The sequence below is a fragment of the Haliotis cracherodii genome, unplaced genomic scaffold (assembly GCF_022045235.1).
Source record: "Haliotis cracherodii isolate W230 unplaced genomic scaffold, xgHalCrac1.p SCAF_9, whole genome shotgun sequence".
Lineage (NCBI taxonomy): Eukaryota > Metazoa > Mollusca > Gastropoda > Lepetellida > Haliotidae > Haliotis > Haliotis cracherodii.
Window position 1 is genome coordinate 13,546,093 of NW_027266343.1, and position 27,584 is coordinate 13,573,676.

General features: G+C 42.6%; 1 protein-coding gene across 1 annotated transcript; it reads right to left on the bottom strand.

Annotated features, from left to right (window-relative positions):
* Positions 1 to 5,109: 5,109 nt before the first annotated feature.
* On the bottom strand, positions 5,110 to 22,811 carry LOC139452151 (salivary peroxidase/catechol oxidase-like). Its single transcript, XM_071233494.1, has 12 exons — positions 22,685 to 22,811; positions 19,227 to 19,353; positions 17,465 to 17,586; positions 16,814 to 16,993; positions 15,672 to 15,732; positions 13,537 to 13,631; positions 12,243 to 12,344; positions 11,984 to 12,079; positions 9,773 to 10,679; positions 8,523 to 8,695; positions 7,828 to 7,930; positions 5,110 to 5,197 (listed from the first exon to the last, which is right to left on the bottom strand). The coding sequence occupies exons 1-12, from the start codon at positions 22,809 to 22,811 to the stop codon at positions 5,110 to 5,112; spliced, it is 2,181 nt and encodes a 726-aa protein (XP_071089595.1).
* Between the last annotated feature and the right edge of the window lie 4,773 nt (positions 22,812 to 27,584).

Consider the following 27,584-nt stretch of genomic DNA (forward strand, 5'->3'; position numbering starts at 1 on the left):
ACACATTTGCCTGTTTGTCAGGATACCTCTTATTTAGATGGCAAGTCATTAAAAAATGTCTGTCTGTACATTGTCTTAGAAACAGCGTTTGGCCTTTAGCAGCCTGTTCGAAATGTAAACCATGTCATAATGTAGTTTTGCAAGGCGGAAAATGATATAAATTGAGATCACGTGATAAAACGTCACAGATGTCCTTGGCTGAACCAGGAAATGCTTTACATATTAATATTTAACTGACATTGGGATGTCTCATAATGCTCAGCCCTGCATGAGGACGGAGGTATGTCCTTTACCAGCATCCACATTTTGCCAGGAAATAACAGTGATACATCTAGTGATCATCACTCTCGAACTGGACGAGAGACATACCTGTGTTGGGGTACCCAGTCGTTGACAATTGCCAAAGCACAGTGTCTGACTTGGGACTTGGATATACATGCTATCGTCTCCTCGGTTCAATGGAATTACTTGGAACACATGGAACAGGGTATGATTGTTTCTCAGTTAAAATGACGTTTGATGAAACGTCTGAATAAGAATTAGCAAGGAAGGTTGTAAACAGATAAGTTATTGCTGAAGGAATAATTTACAAATGAATCTCTCACTGAATGAGGTATCAAATCACAATAACATACCTGTGATTAAAGCAGCTGAGTAGAAGACAGCTGCACGCTTCACTCTGAGCCAAATTTGAGTCACCCATTCAAGTTCTATGTCAGCTTAATATGGGAGGAAAGCCCAAAGTGATGAATATCTCAGACGCTTACCACTTCGGTGAAACCCACGAGCAGGGGTATGGTGCTGACAAACCTAGAAGCATAATCAGGGCGAACAGGGATTCGAACCCACAATCATAGGTTTCTGGCGTGACCAAGGGACACAACTCCGCACAGCGAATTGGGGCGCCTTAGACGACTGGGCCACGACTGCAATTTAAAAGCACATCTGGACATGCGGAATTATACAGTATGATTGAACACATTTAACTGTGTCTTGGGTATATTTTTAAATGCAAGACATATGTAAAATAGAAATATTGTTCCGTGGGATTCTTTGACAAAGAAATTGAAATCATACGCGCATTCTGATTGGTTTGTCGTATTTTCGCACAGAACATTCATCGATAGAGGGACGAGTCTCCTGCAGGTTACGGAAAGGGGCGAGTGGTGACGAATGGTCAGGGTGTGTTACGGGACATATTTACCCTGTTCGTGAACACCTGCTCTCATCACTTAATTTCAATGATCCAGTCGTGTAATTATCATCACTATTTTCCCTTTTACGCATAATGAATCTACTTCGACGGATAATCGAGACCGATCTATTGTAATGGTGCCGTTACATTTCAATTTGCAAATGAGAGAGTTTGATTCTAAACAACACAAAACCATTTTTTTAAACTAACAAAATGATGCTTTTGAAACAATATGACAATAAATTATCGGACTTTACAAGTTAATCTAAGATACGTCTAAAATTATAATTTAAGACCAAAGTCCATCAATTTTCAAAAAAGCTTTGTTGTAAAAAAGTAAACGATCACCAAGGTTAATATACCAATCCATCATAGTCAAACAAAATCCCCCAATAACAAATATTTAGGTTGATATCGATTGATCAGTCAGAAGTGGTTACAAGGTGGGGTGAAATTTTGTTTAACGTCGCGTTCAAGATTATTGCACTTATATGGCGACGTGCATGCACGTGTGTGTGTGGCTGCTGGCACTAGTCCGGAGTGATGCCGATTTATAGTGCTAGCACACTGAGATACCATGCCGCAGTTTAGCATGAATACCCCACTCAGATACAGTATACTGACTCCGAGCCGACCAGTCCTTGTTTTAGCCTTCATGCCGAGCGCCAGACAGGGTAACGACAAGTACCATCTTTTAACGTCTTTTGGTATGACGCGGCCGGGAATCGAAGCCCGAACCTTCCGCTGTCCGGGCGAACGCTCTACCACGCAGGCTGTCAGAAGTGGTCACAATATTATGTTATATATTATATATAATTTGCTAACTATTTTGGATGTGAAGGTCAGTCTCTGATTGAGGGCCCGCATTTCATATCCGTAATTTACTCGTGTTTCAGTCATTGGCATGTCAGGTGCCGACTGGATTATTACAAAAAGTGTCTGGAATATTGCTTTCTTTAACTCATAAAAACACTTAAAGTGCGCTGAGGTGTACATATTTTTAGGATCACCGTATGCTGATCTGGGTAATGATGGTTATGTACCCTGAGTCATTGTTAGGACGTCGCCCCTAGGTTTATAACAGCTCCAACCCTTCCAGGAAGATCGTAATCACGAAGCCATGGGGCGTGTAAGTGCGACTTAATAACCAACAAATCCTCCCCAAGCGATCACTTTATATATATTGCCGTCAACCTGGGGCATTCTCCGTTGTCTTTGATGTTCTTTTTACGTCTGTATTTACGCTTCAATCCCATTAAACTTGAAATTAACAAGGTCTCGCCAGATCGAACCAGCTTTGCAGACACCCCACTTTGCAGACACCTCTCTTTGCAGACACCCCACTTTGCAGACACCTCACTTTGCAGACACCCCACTTTGCAGACCCCTCACTTTGCAGACACCCCACTTTGCTGACACCTCACTTTGCAGACACCCAACTTTGCAGACACCCCACTTTGCAGACACCCCACTTTGCAGACACCTCACTTTGCAGACACCTCACTTTGCAGACACCCCACTTTGCAGACACTCCACTTTGCAGATACCTCACTTTGCAGACACCCAACTTTGCAGACACCCCACTTTGCAGACACCCCACTTTGCAGACACCTCACTTTGCAGACACCCCACTTTGCAGACACCTCACTTTGCAGACACCCCACTTTGCAGACACCTCACTTTGCAGACACCCAACTTTGCAGACACCTCACTTTGCAGACACCCCACTTTGCAGACACCCCACTTTGCAGACAGGTACAAGAGATGGGACAGACAGGTTTACCACACAGTATAATGGAATTTTCCAGAAAACCTTTCGCGCTTCATGGCAAATATGCTCACGTGAGGCATTGTCACTACAAGGCCGCAGTTACTTTTTTTTGACAGGAGGGGCAAATATTTGTACAAGTATCGCTTGTCCCCAACTTGATTCAAATAAAACTGTTTTCTATAAAAAAAAATCCAGAAGGCGGGTAGGTGGTGGTGATGGGGGGTGGGGGTGGGGGGTGGGGGGTGGGGGGAGGGGCAATTATCAGCTGATGAACGTCCACAATTACAACTCATTCCTTAGGGTGATCCGTGTACGGGTGGCTACACCAGATATTGACGTACACTGTTGATCATGTAACTGTGACATGGGTACAATGTAACTAAGACATGTCCGTGTGTATCAGTCCATCTCATTCCGGGCAGTTACTAGTCTTATACTGCCTCTATTTATCTATTTACCACACCGATACTAGCCTTTAAACAAGGCATGTGTTGTTTGCTGACATCGTTTCAATTGACTCGTAAATATGACCGGCACAGATATTGTGTACCACAACTCCTTCGTTAGCCAGAATGAAGCGTCACACCTCAAAAAAATGTACCAAGCTTTGCAAGGGTTAGGTCTGCGTGACGTCACTAATATGATGTCACGGTCTTCGGTATGACGCAAAGGATAGGATGTCACAGTCGGCTATAGAAAATATCAAGCTTTCTGTTCGAAAACTTGAAATACGCTTTCTTTTTTATGTTGATTGTGTTTTCGGCCAACAATATATTGATACACATACTTTGAATGTTATAACTTCAAATCTTCATTTTGGTATTCTAGTCATGGTAAATAGCATTACTAAAATGTCATCCGACACTGACTGAATAAAAAGTAGTTTCCCATTAAAGAAAGTTCCGCAGTGATGCGGCTGTCCAATCGGCTGTTCAGCTGAGGCTCATACCTCTGACTGACCAATCAGAATCGAGTATTTTTCAAATACATGCCATTGGTAGAATGAGTATTAAATGCCTTAAAACTGACGGTGACACTTGTCAATCCGAAAATGTATAATATTTCTTGAAATGGTGCAATATAAACGGTATCAGACATTTTCTATTGCACTCTCTCCTCGTGAACTCACACAGTTGTGAGATTCTGGAATACTATAACATCACGCCTGAATAGGATATTTTTTAACCAATGGGTGATGTCATTAACTCACGTGATAACTGAACCCGCATGAACAGCGTGAGTTCTGATAAATATTTTTCAAACTTAATATTTAATCAATGCGGTATCTATTTCGACATGCAGAAAATCACGTTGCTTTGTCAATTTTGGATAGAGATAAATCTGGCATGACATTTTTCAACTATTCAAATTGCAGCATAGTTTCACTTTCGATATGTTATTGCGTTTGAACTTGTCACGTTGTTGAAGTTAACGTTAAATGGCAAATCCACTACACAACAATTCATCCAGTTTAGGTTTCACAAATTAGCATCACATGTCAGCATAACACATCATTGCAGTACTGAGTGAGTGAGTGAGTGAGTTGGGTTTAACGCCGCTTTTAACAGTATTCCAGTTATATCACGGCGTGTCAGCTAAATGTTGGAGGAAAGCCGGAAGTGATGCAGGTCGAAGACGTTTACCACTTCGGTGAAACCCACGAGCACGGGTATGGTGCTGACAAACCTAGAAACATAATCGGGGCGAACCGGGATTTGAACCCACAATCATAGGTTTCTGGCGTGCCCAAGGGACGCAACTCTGCACAGCGAATAGCGGCGCCTTAGACGACCTGGCCACCCGTGCCCCCTTGTAGTATAGAACGTGTCAGTCGATAATTGTCATAAGAGCGCGACGCGATTATATGTAAAAGAATTAGTTACATTTTTTAAGACAATATTCATGATCATAATGTGACCTTATCAATAAATTCTCAATATCTTTTGGTGCATTATCCTGATGTTGAGATCGATGTTATACCAGTATGCTTTTTTTTCTAAATTTCGGGTTGCAGTACAATGTTTCTATCTGTTTTAACGTACAATAAACAGGATAATGTTTCTCATTATACTTTATTTTCCAACACTAGACGTTTGTATCAAAAGTACATGATCAACACACAAACAACATGCATATATAATGTTCACTTTCCCACAACGAAGACATTCTCCTTCCACAAATTCAGATTCATGACGGGGATGGCAGCCGATCGACAGTCCAGCACGGGGTTTCTGGAATTTCAACAAGATAGATTTATCAGTAAATGTTACAGTACAAGTATTAAATATCAACATGTCCTGGGAATATAATACTTACCATCCAACGCCGAAATACTTTAAATGGACATTTTAGTCCTTTGTAGATTAACGGACTTAACTGTCGGATTTAATTAAAGCCTGGGTCCCGTTCCACAAAGCAATCGTAGCGGTAAGACGATCGTAACTCCATACTTTAACATAGACTTACGACAGTCTTAGCGCTAAGATCGCTTTGTGGAACGGGGCCCTGGATTTTACCCACAGGGTTAAGCAAAACGTCAACGCAAGAGAATAATCAATTTCGATTATCCGTCGAAATAGATTCCATGGGGTGTACCAGGCAAAACTGTGATGAAAATTGTATGAATCGATCACCGAAAATCAGTGATAACACCAGGTGTTCGCGAAAGTGGTAAGCAATGTCCTGCCCTACCGGCTTTTAACCCGAGAATCAACGTTTGTTGCTGATCGTCAGCAAATCGCTGAATTGTATTCAGGAATGTTATTTTTGAGTGCATAAATGTTCCACACCGCAATCAACACTATTCTAGTACTTCGCGTGATCCTTTCAGACACAGAGTGAGTGAGTTGGGTTTAGCGCCGCTTTTAACAGTATTCCAGTTATATCACGGTGTGTCAGCTTAATGTCGGAGGAAAGCCCGAAGTGATGCAGGTCTAAGAAACCCACGAGCACGGGTATGGTGCTGACAAACCTAGAAACATAATCGGGGCGAACCGGGATTCGAACCTATACAATCATAGATTTCTGGCGTGCCCAAGGGAGGCAACTCTGTACAGCGAATCGCGGCGCCTCAGACGACTGGGCCACCCGTACAGAGATTAAAAGTCGAATTTGTCTGGGTATTAACAATAACATACACCAGGAAGTAAACGTATCGAGTGAGGACACCCCCGAGGGTAAATATCACCATACCCGTGCTCGTTGGTTTCACCGAAGTGATAAACGTCTGAGACCTGCATCACTTCGGTCTTTCCTCCCACATTAAACTGACACTCCGTGATATAACTGGAACACTGTTAAAAGCGGCGTTAAACCCAACTCACTCACACTCACTCATTCATAAAATAATAATTTCACTCACTGAAGTAAGTTTTGATTGATTTTGCGAGTGTAAAGAACCAACTACACAGAAAAACTACGATCTGATGTTATTGCAAACATTAGGTAAAAGTATAAATATAAAGCATGAATGGAGCTTATCAAAAGTAGTTCCGGCAAGATGACCTCATTTGCAGTCTTATCGGATTGTGAAACTAAATTTATCGGATTGTTTTTTCGCATCGATAACACTATCTATTATCAGGGTATATGCACTTTCAATATGATAAACGAATCTGTTGCATGACTTCCTGTCTTTTAACAGTGGAAATACATAAATTTGGCACTGAATCGCGTCACTGTAACCGAGAATTAAAAACAAATGTCCCCTCCAACACGCCCAAATGTTTCACAACTACGGAACATGTACCAAACATACAAAAGTGTGTCAAAATAAAGTCATATTATCCTTATAGAAGCCACAAATCCCTTTCTAAACTCAGGAAATATCGGCTTTGTACGATTCCAACTATATCATGAGCGTTTGTTAATGACTCACTATTAAGTACTGATAAGACAAAATATGCTTGTCGGAATATCTCCCCTGTCATGATCATTTTGGCACCATTTTCAGAAGAGTTATAACCCCTCCATAACTGGCCTCACAATGTCCAACATGCAATGGACACTATTTTAGGTCTGAAGACAAACATTTTATGTCCGATTCATAATCAGTTATATCAGTCAGCTCGTCTCGGTCACCATCACATTAAATGAACACAAAGAGCGCCTTGGTTTGTTGGTTTGTTGCTGTTTCAACTTTATGACGGCGGGCAGTACATGATCGAGTCTGAACTAGTCAATCCAGTGATTGATAATTTCAGCATCGACCCTCACCGCTCGGGTGCGATAACACGCCAACAACTGCGCCACCGAGCCTGACCACCGCCAAATCCATTAAGTTACTTTTTTTTAGACCAGCATAGGTTGCTGGTTGACCAAATCTAACTCACAGACCCCATGGGGCTTTATTCGGGGCATCGTTCTTTACGCCAACGGTTTTACTCGTTGGTATTTTTCAACTGACTGATGTAACAGGCATAAAATATTCATCTTTCAAACAAAATAAGCTTCAAGTGCATGATGGTCCTAGTAACAGAGCGATAATATTTAAAGCGTGGCAACCAGAATGGTCCGAGTTTGATTCCTAAGGGGGGAATGTTACCTTCAGTGTGCGCAGTTGCACGGGCAATTCAATAAATAGGAGGATGTTTTAGGAGGGTCGTTGGGGTCACTAATTGGGTTATTATATTTTCAAAACCAAATCACATATCACCAACACGCTCCTAATGGTACGTTAACTCTTCTGAAAATGGTGCCGACATAATAACCGCGACGAAACTTTACTTGACCATTCACGCCATTCGTGACCAACTCGTGTTATTCCGGGACAAGCCGAATAGCGGTTACGGAAAGGGGCGAGTGGTGACGAATGCATTCACGCAGAAACATATGGACATCGCCATCCCAATCATCTTCTCACCCTTGGCTTGGGACCTTGAAAACATTCCTCTGGATGTGCGGGATATGAGTGTTATCACAGAGAATCCTTGAGAGGGCTATCTTCTTCAACTCGTTAATTTGCGCTGAAATAAAGAATTATAATATTGAACACCATTCTCACTACACAAACAACCTTGTTCATTCTCATTTCCATAATTATAAGAGTGAGTGAGTATAGTTGTGTGCCACTTTTAGCAATATTCCAGCAATATCACGGCGGGGGACACCAGAAATGGGCTTCACACATTGTACCCATGTCGGGAATCTAACCCGGGTCTTCGGCGAGACGAGCGCACGCTTTAACCACCAGGCTACCCGACCGCCCCCGATAATTATATGAATGCTTTGATAAAAGCAGAGTCCATCTTACGATTCCTTCTATATTATAAGCATGTGTAAACATCACTTTCATATACTGGTGATAACATATGCAAGGGCCGGTCAGTTATTCACCTGGAAACATACGCGAGCATTTGGTACAAGTCATGCCACAGCTGACGGAAGTACACGGAAACCACGTCATCGGACGATTGGAAGCAGGAGAATCGCAGTATGATGTGGCCGAGGTATGTACGATGTACCAGGGCATCATCTGTAGACTTTGGAATCTCCCTCCACACGCCTAGATAGTACAAGCATCATCAACATACTCTGTGGGTGCATTGTGAGACCAACCTGAGGTGAATCCTATCCTTGTATCCGACGTCTCATACCAGAATCTGTCAGAGTGTCGGAGGTTCTTAAACTGGCGCCCTATGATTGCTCCGAACGTCGGTCCGACCACACCACCATCTACCGGGTCCTCACTCATACCGCCAACAAAGAGGTCCACGTCCTCGTAACGGTTCCTGCAAACAAATATAACACGTTAGAGCATGCTGGTGTGTCTTGTTGAAAGGGTCAGAGCCTTGTTTCACAAAGCCATCATAGCTAACTTAGTCTATGCTGAAGCATCGGAGTCTGAAACTAAGGCCTTGAGCTACAAAGGTATTCATATGTTTTGCATCAAATGTGTTTATAACTCTTAGATGTACAGCGGTTTTCCTTGGCACTATTGCTTTAACGTTGATGATGATGATGATGATGATGATGATGATGATTGTCCAACACCTTCAACCACATACAGTAACATTAATCCGTATAGGTTACAAGCAACATGCGACCCGTGAAGATCAGGGGTAGAATAGGTCTTCACCAACCCATGCTTGCCGTAAGAGGCAACTATGCTTGTCGTAAGAGGCGACTAACGGGATCAGGTGGTCAGGCTCGCTGACTTGTTTGATGCATGTCATCGTATCTCAAGTGCGTGGATCGATGCTCATGATATTAAACACTGGCTTGTCTGGTCCAGACTCGATTATTTACAGACCGCCGTCATATAGCTGGAATACTGCTGATTGCGGCGGTAAACAACAAACCAACCAACCAACCAGTTGCGTGGATCGAAGCTCATGATATTAAACACTGGCTTGTCTGGTCCAGACTCGATTAGTTACAGACAGCGGTTATATAGCTGGGATATTGATGAGTGAGGCTTTAAACAACAAACAAACAAAACAATCAAGCATCATGCACATAGTCATAGAAATCATTACAGGTTACAAGCAACACAGGGGGCACGGGTTGCCCGGTCGTCTAAGGCGCCGCGATTCGCTGAATTGCGTCCCTTGGGCAAGCCAGAAACCTATGATTGTAGGTTCGAATCCCTGTTCGCCCCGATTATGTTTCTAGGTTTGTCAGCACCATACCCGTGCTCGTGGGTTTCACCGAAGTGGTAAACGTCTTCGACCTGCATCACTTCGGGCTTTCCTCCCACATTAAGCTGACACGCCGCGATATAACTGGAATACTGTTAAAAGCGGCGTTAAACCCAACTCACTCACTCACTACAAGCAACATAATGTTTAGAGTATTAGGAAACTTACTTGTAAGTTCTCAAACACTGATACGACAGGGCTGCACGCGGTGGTCCGGCACCGACAGCTCTCTTGCCTCGGACACTGCGGTATCTGAACCCAAAGGGCTGCCGTGTCGGGGGTGTGAACACCGGTCTGTAAGTTTGGGCTCTTTGAGGAGGCGAGAAAGCACGGTGACGATTGATCGAGCTGCCAAGATGAGTCAAGTAGTCCGAATTTGGATGAGACGCTTCCCCCATGTTGGCAAACATAGCACTGTTTGGATCTTGATTTCGGACGAATGGGCCTCGAGAGAGTTCTGGGTAATATTGGCTTGCAAAATTATGGAATGCCACATACGGGGGAAGACCGTGATCGCGTCCTCTCTGAATATTTCTGGCCGCCAAGTCAAAACTAATTCCTGTGGTTGGGAAGTCCTGAAACAGGTGATCCGTCACTCCCAGGGTGAAAAATCGGTCGGATTTCTGACAGGGGCTTTGGATTATGCCCTCGATGAGGCTGTCCATTCCCTTGCCGTTCTGGTCTAGGTTGAAACTAGGCCTAAAATACATCTGATCTATTTTATGTTTTGGATTGCGGAGAGTTTTAAGGGTTCTGTCAATCATGGAGTGTCCGAAGCGATACGCTGCAGTCGCAAAGCTGTTGATGATTTCTGGATTTACGTGTGGATTATATCTGTATGGTGTGTCCAGATCATATCTCCTCATTCCTCGCCGTCCTAGGACGATGGGCAAGTATTCTTCGTACGAAATCACTTGCATGGCAGCGGCAATAATCTTTCGTGTTTCTTGGAAGAGACTTTCGTCGTCCCAGTGTGGGTTAATCACTGCAAGGTTTCTCGCAATGCGGTTGTGTTCTCGGTGGAGCACCGTGTGTAGACTCGTCAGTGAAGGGAATTCATTCACTCTCACGTCACCTGAAAAACGAAACGTGAGTGAGTGAATGCACTTTTACGCCGCAGTCAATCTGATTATAATCGGATCTTAATTCCCGCTACAGCTAAACAAAGAGTCTTGACATCCCATTACGGGTCACGTCAGGACGTGTTTCATCCGACTTATCAGATCTTCGCTTACCAGTTCAGGAAAGTGACAATCAGAATTTGTTTTCTTATAATGCAACCTCGAAAAGGTTAACACCGGCTTTACGACTAATTCCGTTGAAATCATCGTTTACCTCTAGCTTCAGTGGGATAAACATTGAACGAAGGTGACTTTCCATAACCCGTAGGTAGGGCTGCCATACAATCTCTGCCATCTATTTGACATTCCAGAATGTTTTTTTCTTCAATTTTCAAATTTTTGAACTTTGTTAAGATATATGTCCAACGTAGTCTAGAACGGAACTTGTCAGTTTGAAACCAGTGCCCTATACTTCGAGAAAGCGGCTTTCTGATTGGTTAATGTTGACTTCTTGTTAGTCATTTCATTGGTCGGTCAAAGCTCGCGATAACTTGTAATGGGATGTTCTTAGGTCTTTGTATAACGGCGGTGAAAACTAATTGGATAAATATCATGAAATAAATGCTTGAGACGCCCAACGCTAGCACCGTAGTCGTGCGTGCGTGATTCCCGTGCAACCTTTCGAGTTGAGTTGATTGGTTCAACTGTGTCATATGGTCCTCTGACGTAGGGGTAGCATTATGCAGATGGCTGTTACAATGAATGCTCGTTCCACCCGTGACGAACATGTCTGTTTTTTTTATGAAATATAGTGATAGCTAAATAGACAGATTTTTTATTCATGCACCGATTGTCTTTAAATGTAATATCCAGTTATGTATGGCTGTTTAATAATCTCATACCAACTTTGACTGGAGTAGGTCCGATAGTTTTTCGATACCTTAAATTAACTTCCAGACTTGTTTTATAAGATCTGACTTAAATGAGATTGTGTCGCAGCAATCCATAGTTCAGCTATAGTCCAGCTATAGTTCAGCTATGGTCCAGCTGTATCACAGATACCTATTAGTTGAATTCGGGCCAGGTAACCAGTAGTTGCCTTCACGGGTATTAATGACCCATGCCGTCGGGAAATGACACACAATCAGTCAGATCACACATTAAAGTGTGTGAGTGAGTATGGTTTTACGCCGCTTTTTGCAATATTCCGGCAATATCACGGCGGGGGACACCACAACTGGGCCTTCACACATTGTACATATTTTGGGAATCGAGTGCGGGGTTAAACAACAAACAAACAAACAAATCATTTACATACCAGAGAAGAAACACGAGTTCGAGTCACTCTTCAAGCACGGCCTTTTGATAGTGGTATTTCTCAACAACATGTCGTGTTCCCCAGACTTCAGTAAACCTAAAACAGCAAAGCACCCATGGAAATACGAACCCGATTTCTACGCACAACAAATAAAGATTATGTAGCAACTGTTAGTCGAATTGAGACGGTGCGATATTTGAACAAATTATTCTTAGATGCGATGATAATGAAATTACAGCATAGCTCTGTTAATAATTACCTCCATGAAAACTTCTTGACTCCGTCATTTCTTGCGTGCTGGAGCCGTATATTTGGGAGGCATCGATGTAAGCCGTGATGATGTTCATCTGTTCTCGTCGCTCTGTAAGCCAACACTTTTTTTATTTTTATGTTTCACGGATTTATTCAAACTTTTCCACACAAAGTCGGACGAAATAAAAATAAATAGCTATGTCATACATTTATATATTTATATGTATGAAAGTCATTCTCACGTGGAGTTCAAATTGCAGCTTGCTTCTTGAACCACTGATAGTGATGTAGACATGGAATTCATGGAATTACCGCATTTTTATTGTGTAAGAGGCACTGTATTACTTGCGGGAGACATGATAAAAATAAATATTTTTGTGTTTAATTTTTTTCTTTTCCAGCTGCTTTTCAGTAGGGGCGGCGGGCCGATGGAACGAAAAATATAATATGTGTTGAGAACGAGTCAGTGAGTATGGTTTTACGCCGCTTTTAGCAATATTCCGGCAATAACCACGGCGGGGACACCAGAAATGGACTTCACACATTGTACCCATGTCGGAAATCGAACCCGGATCTTCAGCGTGACGAGCGAACGCTTTAACCACTAGGCTACCCGACCGCCCCGAGAATGAGTTTGTTTTCTTCGCTTAGGTTTAGGTATATAACGTAGTGTCAGCTTGTAGGGGAAAGCCCCAAATGATGCTGGTTTACGTTTGCTAACTTTCGTTAAACCCAAGAACACAGGTATGGTGCTGATAGAACCTAGAAATTATCGGGGCGAACCTGGATGCCTACCCACGATCATAGGTTTCTGGTACGCCTAAGGGACGCAACTCTGCACACCTTACCTCGGCACATTAGACGACTAGTTATCACCTGCGCCCTTACGATATTTGAAATATAATTCTCATATACTTGCCAAACCACGATTAATAAAGCCATCGTATATTGCTGTTTCTCGCAATTCCCATAAAATGTACAATTATGTATAAAAAATCATATTGTCCGGTAGATAATGTGTTTTCATACTGTCAGATAAAAATATAACTATTCCAAAGGAAATTTAAGACATGACATTTGAACATATTGGAAATTATTAGCATATGTCAGAATATTGTGCTGATAGTCAATCCATCTTATTTCTTTGAGTTTATATGCATACCTGTTTAGTAATATATCAAAGGGTGTATATTTGTCCAAGAAATGTAGAATGATCAGTTTCAGTTTAATTCAAGACTCGTGTGTCTATCTCCATGTATTCAGGACCTATGACAAAAGCATCATCCTTGATAACAACTTACCATACTGTTCAGCGGGCATTGACCTTCGGAATTCCATACAGGGATTTCGAAAATATCGATCGTTTGGCATAATGTTGATTGGATAGCACTCGCCCCTGAAATAGAGATTAACCATTGACACTTTAAATTGTTCAGTCATTTGGATATGAATAGCCATCGGCATTTCAATCCTCCTTTCAGCTTGTTGGTAGAATGGTCATGGTAGTGGAGCTAGTGGAGGTCCTTGCCTGACCACACCTAGACAAAAACCGGTACCATCTGGAAACAGGTTCCTGGCTGTGGCTGCGATAGCTGCTCAGAACGTTAGGAGCCAATCAATCATTAATCATTTTTCTTTTAAATCATTTTTTTCTTTCAAAAAGAACCACCCACGTTGGTACAGGAGAAAAGGTTTCTTAACATGATAGTCAATTTGTATTTATACTGTACAAATATTTGGCGAGATTTGAATATTTTGCTTGACAATTTGAATGAACATTTATGTGTGAACATATACATAAACAAGCACACGTATGTACAGTCATACTTCTGATATTTATGTGTCATATATGTGAATTTTGCAATGTTCTTCCTTTTTCGCGGGCGGTCGGGTAGCCTTGTGGTTAAAGCGTTCACTCGTCACGCCGAAGACCCGGTTCGAATCGTGACATGGGTACAATGTGTGAAGCCAATTTCTGGTGTCCCCCGCCGTGATATTGCTGGAATATTGCTAAAAGCGGCGTAAAACCAAACTCACTCACTCACTCTTCCTTTTTCTACATTTCTGGTACTCAACAAATTTTGTATTTTATGATATAAGAAACTGCGAATATTATTCGAGATTAAATTGGATCTTGATTCAAGGAGAGTTGTTACTGCATTTCCCAAGAAGCTAAACAAAGTTAGGAAAGAGGATATGCTGAGACAAGCATATATAATTGTGTTGGGTGAATTGTGTCTAAACCAGCCTGTTGGCCCCATTTGTGTCGAGAATTCTGGTTTACGTAGGTCATGACGTCATATCATGCCAGTACATTGACCCAACATTGTGCCATAATATGCTCGATATAACACAGTGCTTTCAGCAAGATGACACAGGCCACCATATAACTTGTGTCACAGCACGCATACGACACCAAAACATCAGGTTCGCATTAACACTCCAACATATTTAAGGTCACCAAAGCACCTCAACCAAGTGCGTCCCGACCAAGGCCAGTCGCACATCTTCATGCCCCCATGGCCTACATCCAACACCTGGTTCACCCAATGAACGGGGGATCAGTTGTTTAGTCAGATGGTGGTCACACGAGCTACTGTTTGTTTGCTGTTTAACGCCGCATTCAGCAATATTCAAGCTGTATGACGGCGGTCTGTAAATAATCGAGTCTGGACCAGACAATCCAGTGATTGACAACATGAGCATCGATCCATGCAATTTGGATACGATGACATGCATCAACCAAGTCAGCGAGCCTGACCACACGATCCTGTTAGTCGCCTCTTACGGCAAGCATGGGTTGGTGAAGACCTATTCTACCCCTGAGCTACTGGTCAACACGAGCTACTGACTTAGCAACTGGTGTGAATATTCTCAAAACTGAACACCTGAATGAATTCTGTGCTTTTGGACGTTCAGTCTGAATGATGTCCTACGTAACGTACGAGCGGTTAAACATAAACTTTATTACAGGAATAATGGCACAGTAAACTACGTTAATAACGAACACGCTTATAATGAACTGACGGATATGACGAACTGATATTTTTTATCTGTATACATGCCTATAAAGAACTACGATTAAAACGAACTAAAATTAGTGGTCCCTTTGAGTTCTTTATTACCGTAGTTATCTGTACAGTAAAGTACGGTTATAACGAACTCAAAGGGACTACTAATTTTAGTTCGTTATAACCGTAGTTCGTTATAAGCATATATACAGCATAACTACAGCAAATAGTCGGGGCCAAAGAAGAAAGTTCGTTATATCCGTCAGTTCGTTATAAGCGTGTTCGCTATAACCGTATTATATTTGCATTTCATTTTTGGCTCAGTATATAAACATTACACTAGTGGATATCGCATACGATGTTTCAGGAACCTGCTTCTTGAAATGCCGCAGAATGCACGTCTGGTGTTCACTTTGACTACTTACCCAGTGTAGTAGTCCGGGTGTGTACCATTGGACGAATGGTCAGTGCAGCAATCTTTCGTTTCTGAAACAGGTTTGTCCGAATGTTTATACCAGTTATCCGAAGCGAGATTAACCTTTATGCCCACGTTCATGTAATTACCAAGCTTTTTATACAAGAAAACAGCGGACAAAACTATTTCATTACTTGTGCCAAATTGGCTATTCTGCCTTCGCTGCAGATATTTGGATGAACTAATGGACATCATACCAAGTAGGTTATTTTTCGAAACTCGAGTAAATAAAAAAGTAAATACATAAAGAAATAAAACAGCGTCATGCTCAAAGCTATTTGCCTTGATTTTACTAGCTTCTAGTCCTAGGGGTACTCACTATTGGTCTTGATTATACTAGCTTCTAGTCCTAGGGGTACTCACTATAGGTCTTGATTATACTAGCTTCTAGTCCTAGGGGTACTCACTATTGGTCTTGATTGTACTAGCTTCTAGTCCTAGGGGTACTTATTGTTGGTCTTGATTGTACTGGCTACTAATCCGAAGGGTACTCACTATGGGTCTTGATTGTACCAGCTACTAATCCGAGGGGTACTCACTATTAGTCTTGATTGTACCAGCTACTTATCCGAGGGGTACTCACTGTTGGTCTTGATTGTACTGGCTACTAATCCGAGGGGTACTCACTATTAGTCTTGATTGTACCAGCTACTTATCCGAGGGGTACTCACTGTTGGTCTTGATTGTACTGGCTACTTATCCGAGGGGTACTCACTATTGGTCTTGATTGTACCAGCTACTTATCCGAGGGGTACTCACTTTTGGTCTTGATTGTACCAGCTACTTATCCGAGGGGTACTCACTTTTGGTCTTGATTGTACCAGCTACTTATCCGAGGGGTACCCACTGTTGGTCTTTATTGTACTGGCTATTAATCCGAGGGGTACGCATTATTGGTCTTCGTAGGGGTGTTCACTATTGACCTTGATTGTACAAGCGACTAACCGTAGGGGTGTTCACAAGTGACCTTTATTGTACCAGCGACTAATCGTAGGGGTGTTCACTATTGGTCTTGATTCAACAAGCTACTCATCCGAGTGACAGTGACTGATGGCCTTGATTGTACTAGCTCCTTATCCTCGGGGTACTCACTGTTGGCCTCTGGGGTACCGGTGATGTCATGGTCTAGGAACTGTCCCCACTGCATGGCCATGTTGCTGAACTCCAGTTCCCTGGTCGTGCTGCTGTCTGACGGGTGGCAGTTGCCGCTCACTTCGCGGGTACTAGGGAGGGCTGATGCCATACCCCGGTAATGGCGAGGTCTGCCACGACCTACAATAAAGAGAAATTCGTCAGGAGGTCATTGGCATCTGATTTATTCCATATATTTCTCGGCGTGTCAGCTTAATGCCGGAGGAAAGCCCGGTTCGAGGCGTTTGAAGACCTGACTTAACTACTTGCCCAGATCGGACAGGAGACCCATATGAAAGTGCCGACTTCCTGACAGTTTCAAACACTATTCTGGATTAAAAAAACGGAGCATCTGCCTCTTCCAAAACAATTGACAGAGTCACATTCTGGACATTTATGACAAGGCCTGTAACTTACTGCTGCTATCACTAATTTGATCAATCATTTTGTAATTGTAGACCTAAAAGTAAGTGTTTAAAAAAATCTGTTAATTATTCATTGATCCTGTGTGTTCATTTACTGATTTCGCAATTTAATTCTGTACGTACAGATTTCAGGGTTAACCTTCGCTTTCGATTTGGAACTCCCCTCGGTGAATCAAACACATATTACCGTCGTCGTACTGAGGAGTGAGAACTCGGAGCAGCTTCCTCATCGGTGTTCCCCAACTCGGGTGAAGGAGGTTGTTGCATTCCGCGTCTAAGGTGCGGTATATATCTCTGGACGAGCATTTCCTGAAACAGATGGTAAAACCGTAAATATACAACGTCAACGCCAGAGAATAACCAGCCTCATTTGTCAACCAAAACAGATTCCATTGGATGTCAACGCCAGAGAATAACCAGCCTCTTTTGTCAACCAAAACAGATTCCATTGGATGTCAACGCCAGAGAATAACCAGCCTCCACCAAAACAGATTCCATTGAGCGTCAACGCGAGAGAATAACCAGCCTCAATTGTCCACCAAAACACATTCCATTGGGCGTCAACGCCAGAGAATAACCAGCCTCAATTGTCAACCAAAACAGATTCCATTGGACGTCAACGGCAGAGAATAACCAACCTCATTTGTCCACCAAAACAGATTCCATTGGACGTCAACGCCAGAGAATAACCAGCCTCCACCAAAACAGATTCTATTGGGCGTCAACGCCAGAGAATAACCAGCCTCAATTGTCCACCAAAACACATTCCATTGGGCGTCATCGCCAGAGAGTAACCAGCCTCAATTGTCCACCAAAACACATTCCATTGGGCGTCAACGCCAGAGAATAACCAGCCTCAATTGTCCACCAAAACATATTCCATTGGACGTCAACGCCAGAGAATAACCAGCCTCAATTGTCCACCAAAACATATTCCATTGGGCGTCAACGCCAGAGAATAACCAGCCTCCACCAAAACATATTCCATTGGGCGTCAACGCCAGAGAATAACCAGCCTCCACCAAAACAGATTCCATTGGGCGTCAACGCCAGAGAATAACCAACCTCAATTGTCCACCAAAACACATTCCATTGGGCGTCAACGCCAGAGAATAACCAGCCTCAATTGTCAACCAAAACAGATTCCATTTGGCGTCAACGCCAGAGAAAACCAGCCTCAATTGTCCACCAAAACAGATTACATTTGGCGTCAAGGCCAGAGAATAACCAGCCTCAATTGTCCACCAAAACAGATTCCATTGGTCGTCAAAGCCAGAGAATAACCAGCCTCAATTGTCCGCCAAAACACATTCCATTGGACGTCAACGCCAGAGAGTAACCAGCCTCCACCAAAACACATTCCATTGGGCGTCAACGCGAGAGAATAACGAACCTCATTTGTCCACCAAAACATATTCCATTTGGCGTCAACGCCAGAGAATAACCAGCCTCATTTGTCCACCAAAACAGATTCCATTGGGCGTCAACGCCAGAGAATAACCACCCTCCACCCAAAAAGATTCCATTGAGCGTCAACGCCAGAGAGTAACCAGCCTCAATTGTCCACCAAAACAGATTCCATTGGACGTCAACGCTAGAAAATAACCAGCCTCATTTGTCCACCAAAACAGATTCCATTGGGCGTCAACGCCAGAGAATAACCAGCCTCAATTGTCCACCAAAACAGATTACATTGGGCGTCAACGCCAGAGAATAACCAGCCTCCAAAAAAACAGATTCCATCTGGCGTCAACGGCAGAGAATAACCAGCCTCATTTGTCCACCAAAACATATTCCATTGGACGTCAACGCCAGAGAATAACCACCCTCCACCAAAACAGATTCCATTTGGCGTCAACGCCAGAGAATAACCACCCTCCACCAAAACAGATTCCATTTGGCGCCAACAGTCGACCTGGCTGGCTCAGGAACAGAAGTCACACACTTACCTCGCGGTCATAGCCTTCATGCTCAACCTCTCACTGTCCACGCTTGCCCGCAGGTTCTGGCCATGACTGGCCTCGGTCACTTCGGCGACCTCCAGCATGTGCAGGTTCACATAGTCACGTGTGTTGCCTGGAGATATAGGCATTAGATATACGTCAATGGTAACATTAGGACCAACATGACATCACGTGGATGCCTGAAGATAAAGGTATGAGATATACATCAATGGTAACATTAGGACCAACATGACGTCACGTGGATGCCTGAAGGTAAAGGTATTGGATATACATCAATGGTAACATTAGCACCAACATGACATCACGTGGATGCATGGCGATAAGGGTGTTAGATATACATCAATGGTAACATTAGGACCAACATGATGTCACATGGATGCCTGAAGGTAAAGGTATTAGATATACATCAATGGTAACATTAGGACCAACATGACATCACCTGGATGCCTGAAGATAAAGGTATGGGATATACATCAATGGAAACATTAGGACCAACATGACATCACGTGGATGCCTGAAGATAAAGGATTTAGGTATACATCAATGGTAACATTAGCACCAACATGACGTCACATGGCTGCCTGAAGATAAAGGTATTAGATATACATCAATGGTAACATTAGCACCAACATGACATCACATGGATACCTGAAGATAAAGGTATTAGATATACATCAATGGTAACATTAGGACCAACATGACATCACGTGGATGCCTGAAGATAAAGGCATTGGATATTCATCAGTGGTAACATTAGGACCAACACGACGTCACGTGGATGCCTGAAGATAAAGGCATTAGATATACACCAATGGTAACATTAGGACCAACATGACATCACGTGGATGCCTGAAGATAAAGGTATTAGATATACATCAATGGTAACATTAGGACCAACATGACATCATATGGATGTCTGAAGATAAAGGTATTAGATATACATCAATGGTAACATTAGGACCAACATGACATCACGTGGATGCCTGAAGATAAAGGTATTGGATATACATCAATGGTAATATTAGGACCAACATGACGTCACGTGGATGCCTGAATATAAAGGTATTAGATATACATCAATGGTAACATTAGGACCAACATGACATCACGTGGATGCCTGAATATAAAGGTATTAGATATACGTCAATGGTAATATTAGGACCAACATGACGTCACGTGGGTGCCTGAAGATAAAGGTATTGGATATACGTCAATGGTAACATTAGGACCAACATGACGTCACGTGGATGATGTCGCTGATCCTACAGAATGACACTATCCGTTACACATTTTGTTTTGTTTGATTGTTGTTTAACGCACCCAGCAATATTCCAGCTATATGACGGCGGTCTGTAAATAATCGAGTCTGGACCAGACAACCCTGTGATTGATATCATGAGCATCGACCCACGCCTTTGGGATCGATGACATGCATCAACCAAGTCAGCGGGCCTGACCACCCGATCCCGTTAGTCGCCTTTTACGACAAGCATAGTCGCCCTTTACGGCAAGTATGGGTTGCTGAAGACCTATTCTACCCCGATCTTCACGGGTCTCATTCCCTAAAGAGGCCACTTGGCCCTTATACAGATACAGTGAAATAGGACTTACAGTCACAGAGCCCCAACTCATGATATCATTAAAAAAAATGCACATTAGTTCTTATAATATATTAAAATGTACAGTATGTTTTTGTTCAGCTACTTGTTCTTAATACGAATATAATTATTACATTTCTGGTGCTAGGTATGTAAATTTAGCTAATGTGAATAAGGTCTTTGTTACAATTCACAAACAGCAATATTCAAGCAAGGCTTAATAATGTTTATGGTACAGAATATATATAGGAGGATAAACAGTTACAACAATTGCATACATGACATTGCTTGACAATGGTATGAGGATCAATCCCGAAACGTCGTCTTTACAGTACATTAAGAAAGTGTTATCCATAAATTGTGTCTACTTTGTCATCCGCCATCTGGGGCGGTCGGGTAGCCTAGTGGTTCAAGCGTTCGCTCGTCACGTCGAAGACCCGGGTTCGAATCCCGACATGGGTACAATGTGTGAAGCCCATTTCTGGTGTTCCACGCCGTGATATTGCTGGACTATTGCTAAAAGCGGCGTAAAACCAAACTCACTCACTCATCCGCCATCTTACTTAGTAATGTCTATCAAACAATGCTGGTGTTAATGTGTGTTTAACATCTCCCCTGAAGCCTCTGGATTTATGAAGCTGAAATTGTATGCCCATGATTCCAGTATCCCTAGATATGGACTATGATTAAGACAAGGGTTATGCCGCTTTTATTTAGTCGTTTCACCAGTGAGGTTGTCCCTTTCTATGTGTAACTGGACCCGTGAAGATCCGGGTAGAATAGGTCTTCAGCAACCCATGCTTGCCGTAACATGCTTGCCGTAACAAGCGGCGTTAAACAACAAACCAACCAACCAACTTTAGGGAATGAACTCTATCATCACAGTAATGCAGGAGTTGATAGGGGGGGGGGTGTTGGATCGGGTATATCACAGTCCCAGTACATCAGCTTCACGACGTGGAAACACCACTGGACGACGTGCAAACGCTTTAACCACTAGGCTACCCCACCGCCCACCGACAAGCAGTCATGCTTAAACTTGCAAACAGTTAAATGTGTGTTGATTAGGGAAATGATTTTCGTCGCTTTCATTCATAATTGTAGTGAGTGAGTTGGTATAACGCTGCTTTTAACAGTATTCCAGTTATATCACGGTGTGTCAGCTTAATGTGGGAGGAAAGCCCGAAGTGATGCAGGTCTCAGACGTTTACCACTTCGGTGAAACCCACGAGCACGGGTATGGTGCTGACAACCTAGAAACATAATCGGGGCGAACAGGGATTCGAACCCACAATCAGAGGTTTCTGGTGGACCCAAGGGACGCAACTCTGCACAGCGAATTGCAGCGCCTAAGACGCCTGGGTCGCACATGCCCCAATATATTATTATAAAATCGATCACATACTGATACTGTGTTATATGCTTTAAGCCAAAACAATACTCCTGCTAGCATACAACTGTCAGACCGCCTCCGTGGTCTAGTGGTAGAGCGTCCGCCAGGAGAGCGGAAGGTCCGGGATTCGATCCCCGGCCGCATCATACCAAAAGACGTTAAAAGATGTACTTGTTGTTACCCTGTCTGGCGCTCGGCATTAAGGGGCTAAAACAAGGACTGGTTGGCTCGGAGTCAGTATACTGTGTCTGAGTGGGATATTCATGTTAAACTGCGGCATGGTATCTCAGTGGGCTAGCACTATAAATTGGCATTAGTCCGGACTAGTACAAGCAGCCACACACACACACGTACATGTACGTCGCTATAAGAGTGCAATAATCTTGGACGCGTCGTTAAACCCCATTTCACCTCACCTACAACTGTCAAATACAACTGAAAGCTGTACTCACTTGTCCGAATTCTGTCTGCATTGTAGAATATGCTTTTACTCGAAGGCCTCACAAACTGAGAATCTGATATGTCACAGAACACCACAAGCACAAGCACAAGCACGCATATTGTCCAACTATCCCGCATGGTCTTCAAATTCCAAACTTAAAATGAAGACAACCTGTGCATTGATATCCCTTTTATAGCCAAACGTCAGCTGAGAGATATTTTATCATCGTGAGTGACATGTCTCTCTTACTTATGATTGATTAAGTGCGTACAACGACGTCTTGTCTATGTAACAAGAAGTCTTCCTTCGGCTGACATTAAGACCGCCAGAGGCGAATTCGTTGATGATACATCTAACAATACAATGTCATAGGAGTTGGTAGGTGTTTATGGTTCGACTGACGTCATATTGTATGCATAGCGGTAGTGATAGATAGGGTCCTGTAGTGCAGTCTGTTGCTGTGTCCACTGACCAGAATCTTAATTCATATACAAATACGTATTGTGCACACACGTTACGGATGGAGACGTGAATACGTAAGTAAGACTTTAAGTCTTACGAGTACGTTATTATCCTGAGGATATGTTATGTCAACTGATAGATTGTGTTTCCAAGTGGAAATGATGTGGACACGTGTTCAAGGGTGAGGACTCCATCAACGTCGACCCCTCGTACATGTGTGGTGAGAGTGGGTGATATATAACACTGTGGCCTGGTAGTGGCTGAGTGGGCCCGACAAGGCAGTCACTGAAAACACAAGTGAGTGAGTGAGTGAGTGGGTGAGTGAATGAGTGAGTGAGTGACTGAGTGGGTGGGTGAGTTAGTGGGTGGGTGAGTGGTTGAGTGGTTGAGTGGTTGAGTGAGTGAGTGAGTGAGTGAGTGAGTGAGTGAGTGAGTGTGTGAGTGAGTGAGTGAGTGAGTGAGTGAGTGAGTGAGTGAGTGAGTCCAGGCGAGTGAAGAGTCCAGGCGCCATTAATCCCGACTCTGCTGATGGTTGCAGTACCCATGTCTAAATATATACATACAGGGGAGATTCAGGATTCGTTTATCCGTAAATATTTTCTTTGTTTTGATGATGATTTTTCGCACGATTTCACTGCAAACGGTATCATCCTGAATAACGGTGTTTTCCTGTGTTCGTTCACTATGTAGTCATGTACCTGTAGCCATGACAAACTTACCACTGAATCCCGCCGATTTATGTTGGGTCTTTATATATCATTACCGACACCACCACAGGCAAGGAATGTTGTCGATCAAGAGGATTTCAGAAGGAAAGGTGCTGACAATGTCTGAATATATATATGCTCCTTTACAACGTATAAATCTGTACACGCTGACGTGTGATGGTTACAAAAAGTGTATTTAACCGAAATGTTTTGTTTTACCTTGACCGGTATGGTGACCTTGGTCCGGTTCTGAACAAAGGTCAAGTTTCTTTTAGCTTTTTTTATATCACATTTCTTCGTGTGAATGTTTTATTATCTGGTCCCAGATTCCTGCGAGGATATATGACTCGGTGGAAATATTATCACCGCGGTGGAAATAGCTTTCTGTATTTTCATTTTAGTTTTTTACATTTTCGCTTTTGTTTTTCACATCTTCGTTTTTGTTTTTGACATTTTCATTTTAGTTTTGACATTTTCGCTTCACATTTCAGCGATTCAATAGCTACTTAAAAGTACATTTCGGTTGTTTGATACATGATTTATCACATATTTGTATGACAAATTGCGTTAATTTGTAAAAGGTAAAAGTAAGTGAAATATCAAAATATTGAATAACAGACTCCATGTCCTTTATAGGCCACCGTAGGATCAGGTGGTCAGGCTCGCTGACTTGGTTGATGCATGTCATCGTATCCACATTGTGTGGATCAATGCTTATGAAGTCATTCACTTGGAGTGGTCCCGACTCCATTATTTACAGACCGCCGTCATATAGCTGTAATATTGCTGATTGCAACGTTAAATAACAAATAAACAAATAAAAGTACACAGGGCACACATATTATGACGTCTGAGTCTCACACGGAGCACTAATTACAACGTCTAAGACCACGAACACTTAACAAAGGTATTCTCTCTTAAATCTGGTGACGACATTAATCACCTCGTCACTCAACATCGCTTATTTTCTTGCCCAAGTTGTACCGCTGAAACGCTAGACCAAACAGACCGCAATAAATACACCACAACGTCAAACCACGGGACCATTTAGCCTGTAAACATTATTACCGATGACGTTCAAACCGAGACGGATTCGTCAAACGTCACGGGGACGTGCATGGTTATTTCCGGCTCAAACAATAGTGCTACTTCCTTGACAACGTATCTGTCAATGTAAATTACCACGGACCTGTTGTTCACGACAGAAGTTGACTGGTCTGGTGTGCGTAGGGATTTGATTAATCAGGGGAGACTGGTGTGACGTGTCTTGATTTAAGTGACATGTTTACGCTCTAATAAATATCAGACTCAAAACCCTTCCCATAACCAAAGCAAATCTCCAGTTTATGATTCCGACTGAATATGAGCATGTGTTTATGAATCACTTTCAAATGGTGATGACACTGGGTATTCACGAAAACGTGAGCATAAATCCACACTATCACAGTTCCCTTTATAACTGGGGGCACGCCGCTTTTAACAGTATTCCAGTTATATCACGACCTGTCAGCTTAATGTGGGAAAACCTGTCACGCCACACTCAACACCTACAACGGCGTGATCACAGCTTATAAGAACATCCATAACCACGTTGCTGACGATGCAAAGTCATGACAAGTTCATGGCCAACCTGAAGATCCGTGTTAGAGAAGAGACCAAACCGGTGCCCACCATCTGTCAAGAGGAAATTTCAGGTAATTTATCTATGCCATGTCTAATTTTCTCATACAAAAAATATATGAATGTTTATACATAAATAATTTTCTATGGTTGCTTTTAACAATTTTATATCTTACTTCGATCATTTTGTGAATTTTAACAAAAGTTATAAATTGCTAATTCTTTCATTACAGGTCTACGGTCTGATGGCTCTGCACTGTACCGATCCAGGGCCAAAACAAGACCTCCCCTTCCCATACAGCGTTCCGATATCCAGCTTAACGACACCTACACGAAGACATCATCCCAGAGAGACTTCCTGTTGCACCAAGACGACAACATGCTGATCTTCACCACTGTCTCCAACCTACGACAACTCTCTCAGGCCCAGACCATCTTCTGTGATGGGACATTTGACATATGTCCACAACTCTTCAGTCAGATGTACACCATACATGCATTTGTTGAAGACAAGATGTTCCCCCTTGTGTACACCCTATTACCAGACACAAAAAACAACAAACATATACAAGCTTCTTCACTGTACTGAGCGAGAAGACGACCGAGATGACTGCTCTGCAACTGATGCCTGAAACAATCTTCACAGACTTTGAATCATCCACCCAGAATGCCCTAAGAACTGTGTTCCCAACTTCCGAATTAAAGTGCTGTTATTTCCACTTTGTGCATTTGGCGAAATGTGCAGATGTTAGGTCTCCAGACTACATGTTTAAGAGATCGGAATGTTTATCGTTTCGTGAGGCGAGTTGTTTCCCTTCCACTTGTTCCAGTCCAGCATATTGAAGATGTGTGGCTGAGTGCCCTTGAAGACTCCCCTCTGGAGGATGACGGAGTCCTGAAGTTTGCGGATTACGTCACCGACTACTGGATAGAAGGTAACCGGGGTCTCCATATGTGGAACCACCACAACACAGCTGGTCCTAGAACGACAAATCACAAGATTGCGAAGGTATTGGGTGCGCCTCATCCAAATATCTTCAAGATTGTATCATTTTTCAAAGCCGAACAAGCATACGTCGAGTCGACCATCCATCAGCTAGAGTCTGGTGGGAAAATTCGTCCAAGAAAGCGAAAGTACAGACAACTTGATGACGGACTGCAGATAGAGAAGCACCACCTGCAGAATGGCACCAAGACCATTCAACAGTTTGCTGATTCTGTGCATATCATGAAAGTAAGGAAACAACATCATGATTTTGTACACATAATTGTACATGTAGAATGATTTTGTAAAAAAAAATTGTGCTTGGATTGTTGTACAATATGTTTTTATTTTGCACATTATTAAATCATTATTTACATTCTTATTTCTTATTTCATTCTTATTTCAATAAACTAGTATATACATGGGTCTATACATGCACTGTGGCATAGTGGGCACTGCAACCCTGATGGTGATACGGCCTAATCCCTTAATCCTTTGTTGTTATAAGATCCAAATTCAAAAGTGGGCACATTGGGGGTAAACCTGATCAACAACTTTGAATTTTAAAACGACTAATTCTAAATGTTAAAGACATATCATATCTGGCCAACTGAGTCCGAGAATGAGCGAAATCAGCGGTTAAACAAAACATAATCGGACTTTGTTTAAAAATTTGTTTAAATTTGTTTAAATGAGGCAGCACAATACATATACACCAGGCTGGTCTGGTGGGGACTGCACACATGCGGATGTCGGGGAATACAGATAGGTCCCCAGTGTATGAGTTGACTTTTGACGATCGGGTGGTGAAAAGTGTGTGATCTGTCTTCCGCGTGCCATCGACGTAGATGGACAGATGTTTGTCAGACTCGATAACTTATTGGATATACCCCTTGAGAGCCCCCTAATTTTAGTTACGAAAAATTCGCCTTATACACGGGTATATACGGTAGATGTATTGTCTCTAGTAAAAGAACCTGGATGTTGGGATAATCCCAAAACAGTGAGCATGCGGGATAATACTATACTCATAATACTATACACACAACATTTGTTTATGGCACTGTTTCATCAATACATTTAAAGTCCATGCTACAATAGATGCGGAAGTAACAATGAACATTACATTATTTGTT

Excerpts from the sequence above, each read along its gene's own strand:
- LOC139452151 (XM_071233494.1), bottom strand. The coding sequence starts at position 22,811 with ATGCGGGATAGTTGGACAATATGCGTGCTTGTGCTTGTGCTTGTGGTG. Across the intron at positions 12,080-12,242 it reads GTCAAGAAGTTTTCATGGAG|GTTTACTGAAGTCTGGGGAA; the intron begins GTAATTATTAAC and ends TTGCTGTTTTAG. Across the intron at positions 10,680-11,983 it reads GAACTCGTGTTTCTTCTCTG|GTGACGTGAGAGTGAATGAA; the intron begins GTATGTAAATGA and ends TTCGTTTTTCAG.